This window comes from Embiotoca jacksoni, unplaced genomic scaffold (assembly GCF_022577435.1).
Source record: "Embiotoca jacksoni isolate LCO1_2020_lvr unplaced genomic scaffold, fEmbJac1.0.p SCAF_12, whole genome shotgun sequence".
Classification (NCBI taxonomy): Eukaryota; Metazoa; Chordata; class Actinopteri; family Embiotocidae; genus Embiotoca; species Embiotoca jacksoni.
In genome coordinates this window covers 10,818,631-10,830,945 of record NW_027185252.1, presented here as the reverse complement: position 1 = coordinate 10,830,945, position 12,315 = coordinate 10,818,631, and the positions used below count along the sequence as shown (strand labels likewise).

The 12,315-nt window shown below is 44.6% G+C and overlaps 1 protein-coding gene across 1 annotated transcript; it reads right to left on the bottom strand.

Moving 5' to 3' along the window:
* Window positions 1–668: 668 nt before the first annotated feature.
* Window positions 669–11,717, bottom strand: rrp12 (ribosomal RNA processing 12 homolog). The gene is made up of 34 exons (XM_069144742.1): window positions 11,339–11,717; window positions 8,807–9,036; window positions 8,428–8,511; window positions 8,235–8,311; window positions 8,002–8,107; window positions 7,806–7,922; window positions 7,517–7,655; window positions 7,266–7,393; window positions 7,047–7,145; window positions 6,869–6,960; window positions 6,649–6,760; window positions 6,405–6,505; window positions 6,177–6,291; window positions 5,948–6,090; window positions 5,715–5,836; window positions 5,564–5,628; window positions 5,303–5,465; window positions 5,043–5,197; window positions 4,778–4,845; window positions 4,544–4,637; window positions 4,263–4,421; window positions 4,076–4,156; window positions 3,788–3,893; window positions 3,604–3,711; window positions 3,355–3,512; window positions 3,159–3,250; window positions 2,605–2,760; window positions 2,333–2,505; window positions 2,140–2,250; window positions 2,013–2,059; window positions 1,842–1,920; window positions 1,683–1,750; window positions 1,506–1,588; window positions 669–1,418 (listed from the first exon to the last, which is right to left on the bottom strand). Exons 1-34 carry the CDS (start codon window positions 11,475–11,477, stop codon window positions 1,316–1,318), a joined length of 3,873 nt encoding a protein of 1,290 aa, XP_069000843.1. The 5' UTR covers window positions 11,478–11,717; the 3' UTR covers window positions 669–1,315.
* Between the last annotated feature and the right edge of the window lie 598 nt (window positions 11,718–12,315).

Sequence of the window (12,315 nt, the reverse complement as noted above, 5' to 3'; positions counted from 1 at the left end):
GTATGTTTTATATTTCAGAGGATTTTTTTTCAGCCATATTGTAAATCAGCTTCTAAGCACATTAAGGTGAGTGCAGCAGAGACCTTACGGCATATTTATTAGTCAATTAGATATTGCAGAGGCAATATTTGGTGAGGTAATGCTTTCCTCTTTAAGCAGCTGGTGCCATTAGAAGTCATATTTCTGGGAAACAGCTTTGCCAAATCTTTCACTCGTTTTCCACCTAAACAAATGATACAGCGGTCCTGCAGTGGCTTTGGGAAATTCAAAAAAACCTTGTTTTCTCTTTGTCATTATAGGTTAGTGTGTAGTAAAAGTATGAATTGAATCACTTTAGATATGTATATAACTGCAGTGCTGATTATTCCAGGTCCGATAATGTCCCGAATCAGTCCGAGACATCTGCTCCTCTCCTCAGAAACACTGACTGACACACTGAACTCGGACACAAAAGAGTGTGATTAGGAGGTCAGTCTGTCACTTCATGACTCATTTTGCTGCAACCCATCTGGAGAAATGAATCACATGAGTAATGGTATGTTCACCCCTGCAGCAAAACAACAACCTACAGCTTCTCTCTCTCTGAGTTGAAGCAGCGCTGTCAGAAGAAAATGTTTCACTTGCAGGATGGAGATGACTCTGGGTTTCTCATAAGGAAGAGTGCAAGGTTATACATTTTATGTTTCAGTCCAAAACAGCTTTAATGTGTTTAAATCAACTTAAAAGCATTCATGAATGCTTACTCACCATTGCCATTCAGCTACAAGTCTACAGCACCCTCAGGTGGCCAAAAGGCGCAATAACAAAAGGCACACCACTCTTTCTGTTAACAGTTGTCTCTATATATTTAAAGACATAAATACATACATGTTTCTCAGAGGGGAGAGATTTATCTGATGCATGTCCAACGATTGCATATTGGTTGTGACCGACAATTAATTTTCCATTTGGTCTGACAATATCCTGAAAGGCAGCATTAACACGTCTGCTGTGACACAGACGTATTAACTCACTATTGACTGTTCATCTGTGATCATCAGAGCTTTGAAAGACGGTGCAGTTCAAAAACAAACTGGTTTCAACTTTGTAGAGAGTCTGTCACACACACACACACACACACACACACACACACACACACACACACACACACACACACACACACACACACACACACACACACACACACACACACGCACACACACGCACACAGACATACACACACATCCAAAGTGTATGTCCACATATTAGCATGCAAATGAACACGCCATCGCACACAACGCATTAAGAGTCCATAGAGTAATATAAAGTATGTTCTTCAGGCTTTCCTCTTATTCTTCTGCATTTTCTTTCCAGACAGAGCCCCCTTCTTGGCTCCTCTAACCATGCCCTTGAACTGACCCTGCAGTTTGGCACGCTTCCTGTGAACACAAAATAAAACATGACATTTTTAACGACGTCATCTCGAGAGTTTTAAAGAGTTGCGCAATCACAGCTACAGCTTGTACCTGTGATTGAGCTGTGCCTTCTTCAGAGGGACGTAAGCGTACGGATCCAGCTTTCCTTTTTTCTTCACGTCTCCTTTTCCTTTCTGAGGGACAGAAGATGAAAGAACAGACACTCAGAATGACAGTTTCCAACCAACACCATGGCTCAGTCCAGTTTGTGGGCGCTGTTGGACTCGCCTTTGATTTGTAGTCCGCTCCGATGTCTTGGTGGCCTCCCAGGGGTCTGTGGATACCGGAGCCCCCGGCTGAGTAAGAACAAAACACAAACATCATCAGCATGGCAAGTTGTGAGTTGCTCAAATTTTCACCCAAAAAAAGTCAATTAATCTAAGTTACCTTTGTACTTTAACTGCGGATCGATGTCCATGTCGTCATCAAAGTTGTCATCTTTATATTTCCTCTTCTGTGACTTTTTCTGAGGGCGTTTTGAAAGTGCAGACAGTAAACACAACAGCAATGAATTGTTTCCAAGACAACGCACGTACACGGTGTACTTTAAGTACTCACAGTTTTGACTCCAGCCTCTTCGAGGATATCTTTCATTTCTCCTCCATCTGTGAGAGGAGTGAAGGGTTGGTATCATGGCCTGTTTAGACACAAAGCACTGTATGGAACAGTAGAGGATTCCTCTTACCTTTGTCGTTTACATCCTCCTCTTCATCATCTCTAATGATCAGCCGTCCGTCTGAGGTCACTTTGAAGCCATGCTCAACCTTGGCGCTCTTCTTCAGCCCTGGGTTGGTGGCTGAGAAACAACACAAACCATGTTTACTCCCCTGAAGCTCCTTTCTTGACAGATCTAAAACAAAGTACCGAGGCTTTGTTACCTAACACTCTCTGGGAAACCTTCGGATCCAAGAAGTTAAGTGGGTCATCTTCCTCTCCTTCTTTGAGCCAGGCGCGTCCCTTTGGCTGTTTGCCCGCTTTCTTGTATGCATTACGAGGCTTTCTTTCATCCTCAGACAAATCGCTGTCTGACTCGGCAAGGATGTCTTCAATACTTGAAAGAAGAAGAAGATAGAAGATGGAAGGTTTTTAGGGAGGAAGTGGGTAAATGGATGAGGAAAGGCTGGGTTTTGTGTCACGAACAGAGTTCTACCTTTCCCTCTTTGTTTTCGGTGCCTCCTCTTCGCTCTCGGAGTCGTCCTGCTTCTCTGCGGTCTGTTTCCGCCTCTTGCTGCGAGCCTCATCCTTGCGGATGTTTGCCAGCACCTTGTGGTGCTCTGCAGGCAGCATGCTCTTCACCAGCTCAAAACTGAAACAAAGACAATGATCAGGCACAAAAATACAAACTGTGCATTCAAATGTCGGTCCTTCAGTATGGACTGTGATCCCGGGGTCCTTTCACACCTGCTACTTTGGTTCTGATCAAACTGAAAAGTCTGATGGTCCAGACCAATCAAGCTAGGCGTGAAAGCACCCTGACTGACACTGGTTCAAGAGTGCCAATAAAACAGGTGGAATCCTCAATCTAATCTGATGTAATTTCTCACTGGTTTGAAGAAAAACCTGATTTTACAGGTGAGTAAGAATTTAAAAAAAAAAAAACTTCTTAATTTGATATTTGACATGTATTATTTCACACCCAAATCTCCCTCAGAGGTACTAGCAAGCTGAAGATTCCCAGTATCTAAAAGATTATGGGGTACTTACCCAAACTTTCGGATAAATTTAGTGAAGATGTTCTTCAGTTTGGTTCTGAAGTGCCTCCTCACATCATCCTTGATGTTTCCAATGCCCTCCATCTGAACACAAGAGTGAAATCTCTTAAATTATTGGACCAAATATCTTCAACAGTCATGTGACAACAGTCATGTGACTCCCGGTGACCAGAATGAGCCCTGCGTACCATGACTGTGACATGCGAGGCCAGCGTCTTGGGTTCCATGATGAAGAGGATGACCTTGACGAAGCCTAAGGCAGCTTTGACGATCTCTCTCGTACGAGACGTCAGCAGCAGACAGATGTTGTGCAGCAGCTGCTCCATGCTGGTCACCTCGATAGAGTCTGGGAAAGAAAAGACAGCAGGCTGAATCCAGTCCACGAACACACGCTTTCAAATGAGCACCAGGAAACGTCTCGACGTCAGCAGGCTTACCTTTATACTCAAACACCAGACGTGTCAGAGCCAAGACCGTGCAGGTAATCATGGTGACGGAGCCCGTGAGTCCTGCGTACACCAACACCAAGTATTGCTCCATGGCATCTGGATCAGAGAAAGGTAATGTTAAACATCCAGTTGTGTCCACAAACATACAATAAAGGGAACATGGGTGAGTTACCTTTTGTGTTCCCACAGAAGCGGACGAAAGCGTTTCCTATTTCCACCAGCAGGCTGTAGGCGTTCTTACGAGCTCCAACCGACACCTCCTTGGTACAAATAATCACCTGAAAGAGAGAGGGTAAATAAAAATGAAAAATATCTGTGCGTGTGTGTGTGTGTGTGTGTGTGTGTGTGTGTGTGTGTGTGTGTGTGTGTGTGTGTGTGTGTGTGTGTGTGTGCGCGTGCGAGTGTGTGTGCGTGTGTGTGTGTGTGTTTTTTCTCTGCCAGCACTTATTTGTGTAGGTACCTCTGGCAGCAGCGTGGTGATAAAGTCTTTGTGTTCTTCATTTAACCTTTTCACGATGTGGATCAGACACTTCAGTCTCGGCTGAGAAAAAAAAAAGCAGCGCAAATAGCAAGATATGATCAGACACTGTAAATAGAGATGTGCCGTCCCATCTCATGTTTCCTTCTCTCTGTTTCAGCAGCCTCACCCTCTTCGCTGGTGAGGAGGCGTTTTTCAGCGTCTCAAGCAGGACGACTTTTAGGGTTTCCAGATTAGCCACGACAAACGATCTACACTCGTCTCTCTCGGTGCCGCATATCTCCTCCAGTACGCGGTACGCCTTCTTCTGCATGCCTGGCTCTTTTGTCTGAAAAAACACAAGGCACCAACAGACATAAAGTTAACCAAAAATGTACTTAAGTTCAACAGGAATTTTTTTTATTTTTTTTTTGTTAAATGCCATTAAGCCCGATGTATATGCAGCCTTACCTCCAAATATGGCCTAATCAGCTCAAAGGTTTTAGTCATGGTTAACTCATCCACACAGGGCGCCATGGCAACCACAAGGTCCATCACTGACAGCCTGAGAAGCAGAGAAAGCCAGAAAAAAGAAGCAAATATAAAAGAGTAAGTATACTGAGACTTTCCCTATTCTGAAGTACATATGTCACTAATAAAGAAAAGGAATAATTCTGCAGCAACGTATCCACATTCATGTCCTACCGTATGAACTCAGTGGTCTCTGGGCTTGTCAGTCTCTCGGTGGCTTTTTGCAGGAATGTGCAAATCATCTGAAGGAAATTGTTTTGATTAGTGATAGACCAGCACAATAAATATAGCCTCTGACAACAATCAGTTCTGTATGAAAAGAGGCCATACGTGATATTTTCTGGCATATGTCGAGCCCTCAGCGTGACAGTAATGTCATAAAATATGTATGTTAAATTATGTCAACAAATATGCAGCTCAATGTGTGAAAACTCCTTACCTGCATTTCAGTGACAGTTAAATAGACTTTGATGGTGTCCAGTACAGCCATCCTGTAGGTTCCAGACTCTCCAGCTGCAGGCTGCTGGCTGTACACATTAAACAGGATGGGCAGGAAGTTCTTAGAGAAGCGGCCCACTTCAGCCTTTTCCTCTTCTGCAGACATAAAGAAGACACAAAAGTTTTTGAATGACTTGATTCAAGAGATTTTGCAGTTTCTCTATGTTGTGTCTCTCTTTGTGAACATGCGAGTCCTCCTACCTGTGCTGCAGCTCTTGTTGATGATGGTGCGCAGCGCCTGGCACACGGTGAGTCTCAGGTCAGGCCGTTCATTAATAACCATACCGAGTGTGCGGGCGATGCCTTTAAAAGATGCCAGCAAGTCCACGGGACATGTACAGAAGCCAGGGAGCATGGTCCAAATCTAGAACAAAGAGCACACATTAGACACATGTACATCTTAATAACTCCCTGCACATTACCAAGTTCAGACAAGGAAACATGTTAAGTCTGTTAGGCTACCTGAAGCTGTAAGGTCTGGTAGACTTTGGCCTCCAGTTTCTGTCCTGCTTGCTGCAACTCTTCAGCTACAACACAAGAACAGATTAATCAGTTAGTACGTCGTTAGTAAGTACGAAGATCCACGTTCCCAGTTGCCCCACCGTTTCTTTACCTCTCTGCTTGAGAGTGGAGGCCAGAGGGAGGAAATAAGAGGCAAAAAATCCAAGGTGAGTGTTCTTCACATGATCACGTATGACCGGGACCAGCCAGCTGCGCGGGAACTCCAAGTCATCACTGATTAAAAAAAATAAAATAAAAAAAAAAAAACAAGCACAGTCAGTTAAAGCACAGTAACAACCAGAGGAGTGCTCCACAGTGTTTGCGTGTCCATGAATGTGCCCTTACTCGTAGCCAGTGATGTTGAGAGGCACGGCGCCCAGCACAACTTCAGGCCCCATGCTCTCCACAGCTCCTCCTACAGCCAAGTCCAACTCACCGCTGAAGGGGAACTGAGGAGTGGAGCGCAGGTCTGCCAGAGACTGCAGGGACTGTCAAGAGCCAAACACAAACACTCGGGTAAACGTTTATACCTTTCTTTTATCCCACAGTGATCCATAAGGTTTTGTAACTCTACCTTCGTCATGACGGGGTGAGCTCGCTTCCCTGCAACTCGATAGAAGCAGCCGAGGATCTGCAGCACAAATGGCCAGGAGGCATGGAAGCGGTAGGATAATCCCTCTTCTATGATACTGGAACACATACGCATAGCCATAATTATCACGATGAGCATTTACATTTAGTCTCTACAAAAAAAAAAGAGGGAAAGACGGAGACTTGCTTGGCGAACAGTTAGGGATCATACCGAAACATTTTGCAGATATAGGAGGGATTTCCAGCAGAGGCGGAGGCAGTGATCATGCCCATTTCCTCCATGTGAGGGGCAACACATTCAGTCAACAAAGTCTGAAAAGAGACAAACATCAACTCAAAAACATCACTGACTCCTTTGTAAATTTCCTCAACCTGTTAGAAGATTTTCAGACATCCGTCACAAGAAAAAATTCATCACACATCTTCATCAACTTAAGATAGTGGATGTCCTTTACCTTGAGCGCGTTGGTGGCTGCAGACACCACCTGTGTGTGAGGCGACAACAGGCAGGACATGGCAGCAGAGAAGAGTCGAGGGAGGTGACCCAAACTCAGAGAACTCTGCAAACTAGACACGGAGGCAGTCGATCAACCTTTTGCTGACTAATCTGACTGGAAAAGACCCATTTACAAGACAGAATATGTGGTGCTGTTGTGAAGAAATATGTTTTATTACTTTGCCAGGTGAACATGTGCTTTCTCCATGACAGCGAGCCAGGCCAGCAGAGGCTGCAGGTCGTTCTCACTGGGCAGGTAATCATAAAGAGCCTGCGGATGACATATGAGAGTCAGCTTTCACACAAAGTTTTTCATTATGACTAAGGCACGCACTCACTGTGTTTGTGTTCTCTCACCGTGATGATCTGAGCGTTCAGTTCTGGTGAGAGAGATGAAGCATTTGGCTTCCCACTGAACAGCCGATGAAAGGCCTGCATGGCGCTGGCTGTCACCAGCTGCAGTCAGAAACACAGCAGACATTAAAAACTAAATCTGAGCATCCGTGTGGATGACCAGAAAATGTTTTTAAAAAAAAGAGTGTCTAGCTGCACATTTTGATATTTTTGTGTTCTCACCACATGGCTGAGTGTCATCACTCGCAGCAGAGTCTCACAACAGGACTTGACAGCTCCCAGAGGAAATGTCCCCATCAACTCCTTCAGCAGGCCGAGCACATGAAGTGTGGTGGTGTCCTCTTTTCTGCCTGAGGAAAAAAAAAAAAGAGGTACAACATGCTGGACAACCACAGAATCACACAAACTCTATAAATAGGCACATTCCTTTGCTGAACTCCTATATGCGTGTGTCAATGACCATAATGCCTTACCTCCGGCCTGCTCCATTTCTTTTATGCAGAACTTGGCTGTGGTTACTGCAGCAGGGTGATGGGCTGGAGCATTATCTGTAAACAGGAAGTCACTACCTCGAAGAATGGAGCAGACTCCTGCCTGTGCTGCTTTACGGACCTGAGAGGAAAAAAAGTGAACATAAAATGAAATGGTACAACATTTCCAGCCTTTAGTATCTCAGTGAAAGTTGAATTCAACAAGTAGAACATCTGAAACAGACAGCGTGCATCTGTTTAATGCGGGTGAGCAGCTACTGGTGGGACAGACCTTCGGCTTGCTGTGCACTGTGAAGCTGAGCAGGCCGTGGTAAGCTTGAAGAGTGGACGGGTAAGTCCACACAGATGCGTCCTGCTTCCTCAGCAAAGTGGCCAGGCACGACAGGATCTGCAGACGCAAGATAGAAAAAACTATCTTTGCTAGAGTTTCCAACAATAAGGAGGCAAACAGAGACAGATCTACTCACCCATCGAAGCGCTGAGGCGGTGTCAGACGTAGCCTGTCTAGACATGATGTCCAACAGAGCCTTGGTGGTGTCAGAGAACTTGGACATGAGCACTGGAACAGGAACGCTACAGAATACAAGACAGCAAGCAGATAAAAAATATATTTCAAGTCGCTCTGACACTTCTTGGGGACGCTTATTGTCGGGGGGGGGGGGGGGGGGGGGGGGGGGGGGGGGGCAACTTGAAGTCCTACCGCTTCATGACCAGGTTGAGGAGGTACGCCACTGCAGCCTGGGACTCTGTTGAATCCACAACCTCCAGGGTGGTCATCTACAAAGATCACAGACAGGCTTTATTTCCAGACAAAAAGCCTGGATTTACTTTATCTTTCAACACGTAAGAAGTTATTTGATAAAGTCTTTGTAAATGAATAAGGCAGCACTCACCAAAGCAGCAAAGTACTCTGTTTCAGTTTCCTTTCCTCCTTGACTCCGGATCACCTCGGTCACAGCTGCCAGCACTGCACAGATCTGTGAGACATGTCAGATGACAATGCTGCAGTTACAGACAGCTACCGTATCCGGGATTTGCAAAAGATATGAGATGGGCCATCAAAAAGCTCTGAGACTGCTCCCGTCACACACGAACAGAGTGCACCATTGTGAAGTCACGACGAGGGAAGGCGAGAAAGAGTGAGGTGATTGTGTTCGTGCGGGCGAGAGACTCGATAATTTTCAACCAGATTATTTCATGGCCATACGATATGAAGGCATTTGTGAATATGGTGTTATGAATAAATTAACTACCATCAGTGGTACTACCTACCTCTTTGTGGGCAGCTGAATTAGACTCCCAGTAGCGCTGAACCTTTCTGAAGGTGAGGTTGGAGCAATCCGACAGGCCGCTGAGGAAGGTGCCTGAGGTTCTTTCTGACAACATCTCATCCGGTTCCTCTTCCATAAAGGCATCTTTGCGGCTGCCTGCACTGAGCTCCAGCGGACCGGCCTGCAGATCATTGTGAAGCTTAAGAGCATCAACCGTTAGATCACTTTTTCCTGTGGGGACACAAAAAAAAAAAAAGAGATCAGCCTTCACATGAAGCTAACCACATTTTCAGACATTAGAGTTGAGGATTTTTGTGTTGCCATTTTGTTTGCAGAAATTTAAACATTTGAGGTAGCAGCATATATTGAGGATCTACAGGAAATTTAGATATACACAGAAATGCATGAGTAGAAATCCATTGTTCGTGTTGACCTGCAGTTTTGAAGTTGTTAGGGGTATATGAATTGAGCTACAGCTGACATTACAGTGACCAGTTGTCCCACTTTATGTGGGACTGCACAGCACTTTCATGCCCTGTCCTGCATGTTGAGACAACGTCTGCCAACACTATGCCCAATGAACAAATTTGCGATTCACAAGCTATCTTCGGAGTTGCTTTTTTTTTTTCTTTCACGTGTGTTAAGTGACGGTCAGACAATGGACTGTAACTTTTCCACTTTTCTGGTGGCTCTTCTTCTACTTTTTTCCCTCTTTGTAACGGAGAGCTACGCACAGCGGACTGGGGCCATTGTTTACTCTCGTGATCAGCTGATCGCGCTGAGTAGGCCTCTACTGCTGCTGCCCGAAGCAGGGCCTGAAATCCTGGACGAACTTCGGAGAAGACGTCGGGGTTGCAGAGCTGGAGCTCAGCTGAAGGCGAAGAGGAGGAGATGTAAACCATCGGTACCGGCGATTTTAACAATGAGCTAAACTGTTTCTTCAACAGGTTTAGTTCACCGCCCTCATCTGTCTCCTCCACACCTCACACCTCCCAAACACCTCTGCTGCCTTCCCCCCTCCCCCCTCAGCATTGGAGCCAGCAACACCAACAGACTTAACAAACTGGTGAAGAAGGCCGGCTCCATCATTGGCTGCAAACTGGACAGTCTGGAAAAGGTGGTGGAGAGGAGGACGCTGAACAAACTATTATCCATATTGGATAATCCTGACCACCTTCTCCACCACCTGCTGCAGGGACATCAGAGCACTTTCTCCAAAAGATTCCTCCAGCTCCGCTGTCACAAGCACAGATACAGGAGATCATTCCTGCCCGCTGCAATAAGACTGTACAATAACTCACCTCTGGCAAAATCCATCACAGTACAATAACATTGTTGTCTGTTGTATGTTTTTCTTGGTTGTTTAAATATAAAAAAAATTAAAAAAAACTTTGCACTATTGTTTTTAGTTAGTTTTAATTTAATTATTCTATTTTATTCTATTTTATTGTATATACTGTGCATTTTATGTTTAAGATTTTTACTATCTATCTGTCTGTCTGTCTGTCAGCATTTCAGCCGAATATGACACCACAAAGAACCAGAAATGCAGCAACAACAAAAACTGGAAACTATTTACAGCTGAAGCCGGTGTAAGGCGTTGCCATTTTTGTCTTAAATTTAGGTCTTAAATTTAACATTGGGTAAAATATGTCATGAAGCGACAGTACATGCGAGTGTCACAAGAAATGTGTGGCTCATGTGGATGCATTCCTACAGAAACCCAAAGATGATTAGCCAATAGATAAGGAAACAGTAGCTGATATAACTGGGGTTCAGACAACAATGCAACACTCCCAATCAGGTCAGCAGACCATGGTGTAGTAAGATAGCGTTGCATGAGACCATGTATTGTGAAACCTTAGGTTTTGTTTATGGTGCTGCATTTACTTAGTTTGGGAGTTCCGAAAATTGCATTCAAATAAAAGTTATTTTCTCATTTCTTCATGCTGAAGGCCCAACCTGTGACCTGCATGGTATATTGTGCGTGTTTATTTTTGGATAGACGTATCAAACTGTTAAGACTACCAGTCCACAAACATATTTCGTGGTTCTTTTGGTTTGTTGAGATCTGGTCATCCTACCCAACATTCATCCAACAAAGCACGTGTTTTACTTGCTGATGATTTCTCCACTGAAGGCAATAAGCCCCCAAAACAGAAGACGTGATGCTGACCATGACATTGTTGTTTAGGCACCTTTGGTCTAAGTTTGGGTCTGATCATTGGCTTTATATGGTTATAATTGATCAGAACGGAAAGTCCCAAGTTAAACCGAATGTGCATAACAACGGTGAAGATCTGATGAGCTGGATTAAAAACGTACTATTACTATTCAGCCTGTTTGTTAAACAGAAAAGACAGAAGATAGGAAGTACGATTTTCTGCTTGAAACGTTATTTGCTGATTATTATATTATATTATATTATATTATATTATATTACATGACATTAGGCTGGGCTGTTCAAAGTTAAAGGGCTAACGTTAGCTGATGTAAGCACGAGTCACAGACCCACGTGTGAAGGGTAGCTCACCGGTGGGACGACTGAAGAACCGGCTCTTAGCGGCCTGCCGAAAACGACTCGTCTGCGGGTTTGAGTCGCTACTGTGTCCTTTCTTCCACCGTTTGAGTTTCGAGCCCGTCCCAGAGCGAAGTTTCCCCGATTTGACCATCTTCGGGGTTGAAGATAAGACGCGTTACCCCCCAAAACTGTCTTTCGGAGCTCCGGATGATTCTGTCGCTTACCTAATGACGTCAAAGGTGGGTGTCGCGTGTCTGCCCCGGCCTTCACGTTATCTCGCCAGCAGATGTCGCTGTTTACCACGTACAACGCGCACAACGTGAGATGACGCCACAACAACTAAACTCCTTGACAATTGAGACTGCCATTATCTGCAGAAGATGGCCGTGTGGTGCAGTTGAAAGCTCCGGTGAAGCTGAGGGCAGTTTCACAAAAGAAGAATTAAAAACTTCAGGATAACAGAGTAAAGTGTGGTTTGACGTAGTAGTAGACTGGTAGTGCATTCTGGCAGAATCGCTGAGCAGGTGCTGCTTGGTCCAGTCAGGTGAAATTAATCCGGATTAATGCGCATTAAAGTCTGTTTTCAAAAGACGGCGAGGTCGGTCACATGTTCACTGACGGTGAATTGGAGACGAGGTGAACCGCATACTTTACTGCCAGTAAACAACAGCTGTTTAGAAGTGTATGAGGAGGTAAAGGACAAAATACGTCAAAAAGACGGCCACCTTAGTATCCATAAAAAACATTTACCAACCACTGTGTTAACTGAAACCCGTCATAATTGTATCTATCTATCTATCTATCTATCAAACAGATAAAGATATAGGCCATCAGGTTTTCTGAAACAGCCTTCTGGACTTCTAACCATTATGTAAATAATGTTATTTCCAATTAAACTAAAAAGGGTATGAGTGGAATAAAACGCATTTCCATAAACAGCTAAACAAACAAAAAAAGCCAGTTGGTGGACTGTATTTCAGGTCTTGTTT

Bases quoted from the DNA above. Each gene is read 5' to 3' on its own strand.
- rrp12 (XM_069144742.1), bottom strand. From the start codon at position 11,477: ATGGTCAAATCGGGGAAACTTCGCTCTGGGACGGGCTCGAAACTCAAA. The intron at 5,466-5,563 runs GTAGCCTAACAG...TCTTTGTTCTAG, and splicing joins ACCAGACCTTACAGCTTCAG to ATTTGGACCATGCTCCCTGG. The intron at 5,198-5,302 runs GTAGGAGGACTC...TTATGTCTGCAG, and splicing joins CAACAAGAGCTGCAGCACAG to AAGAGGAAAAGGCTGAAGTG.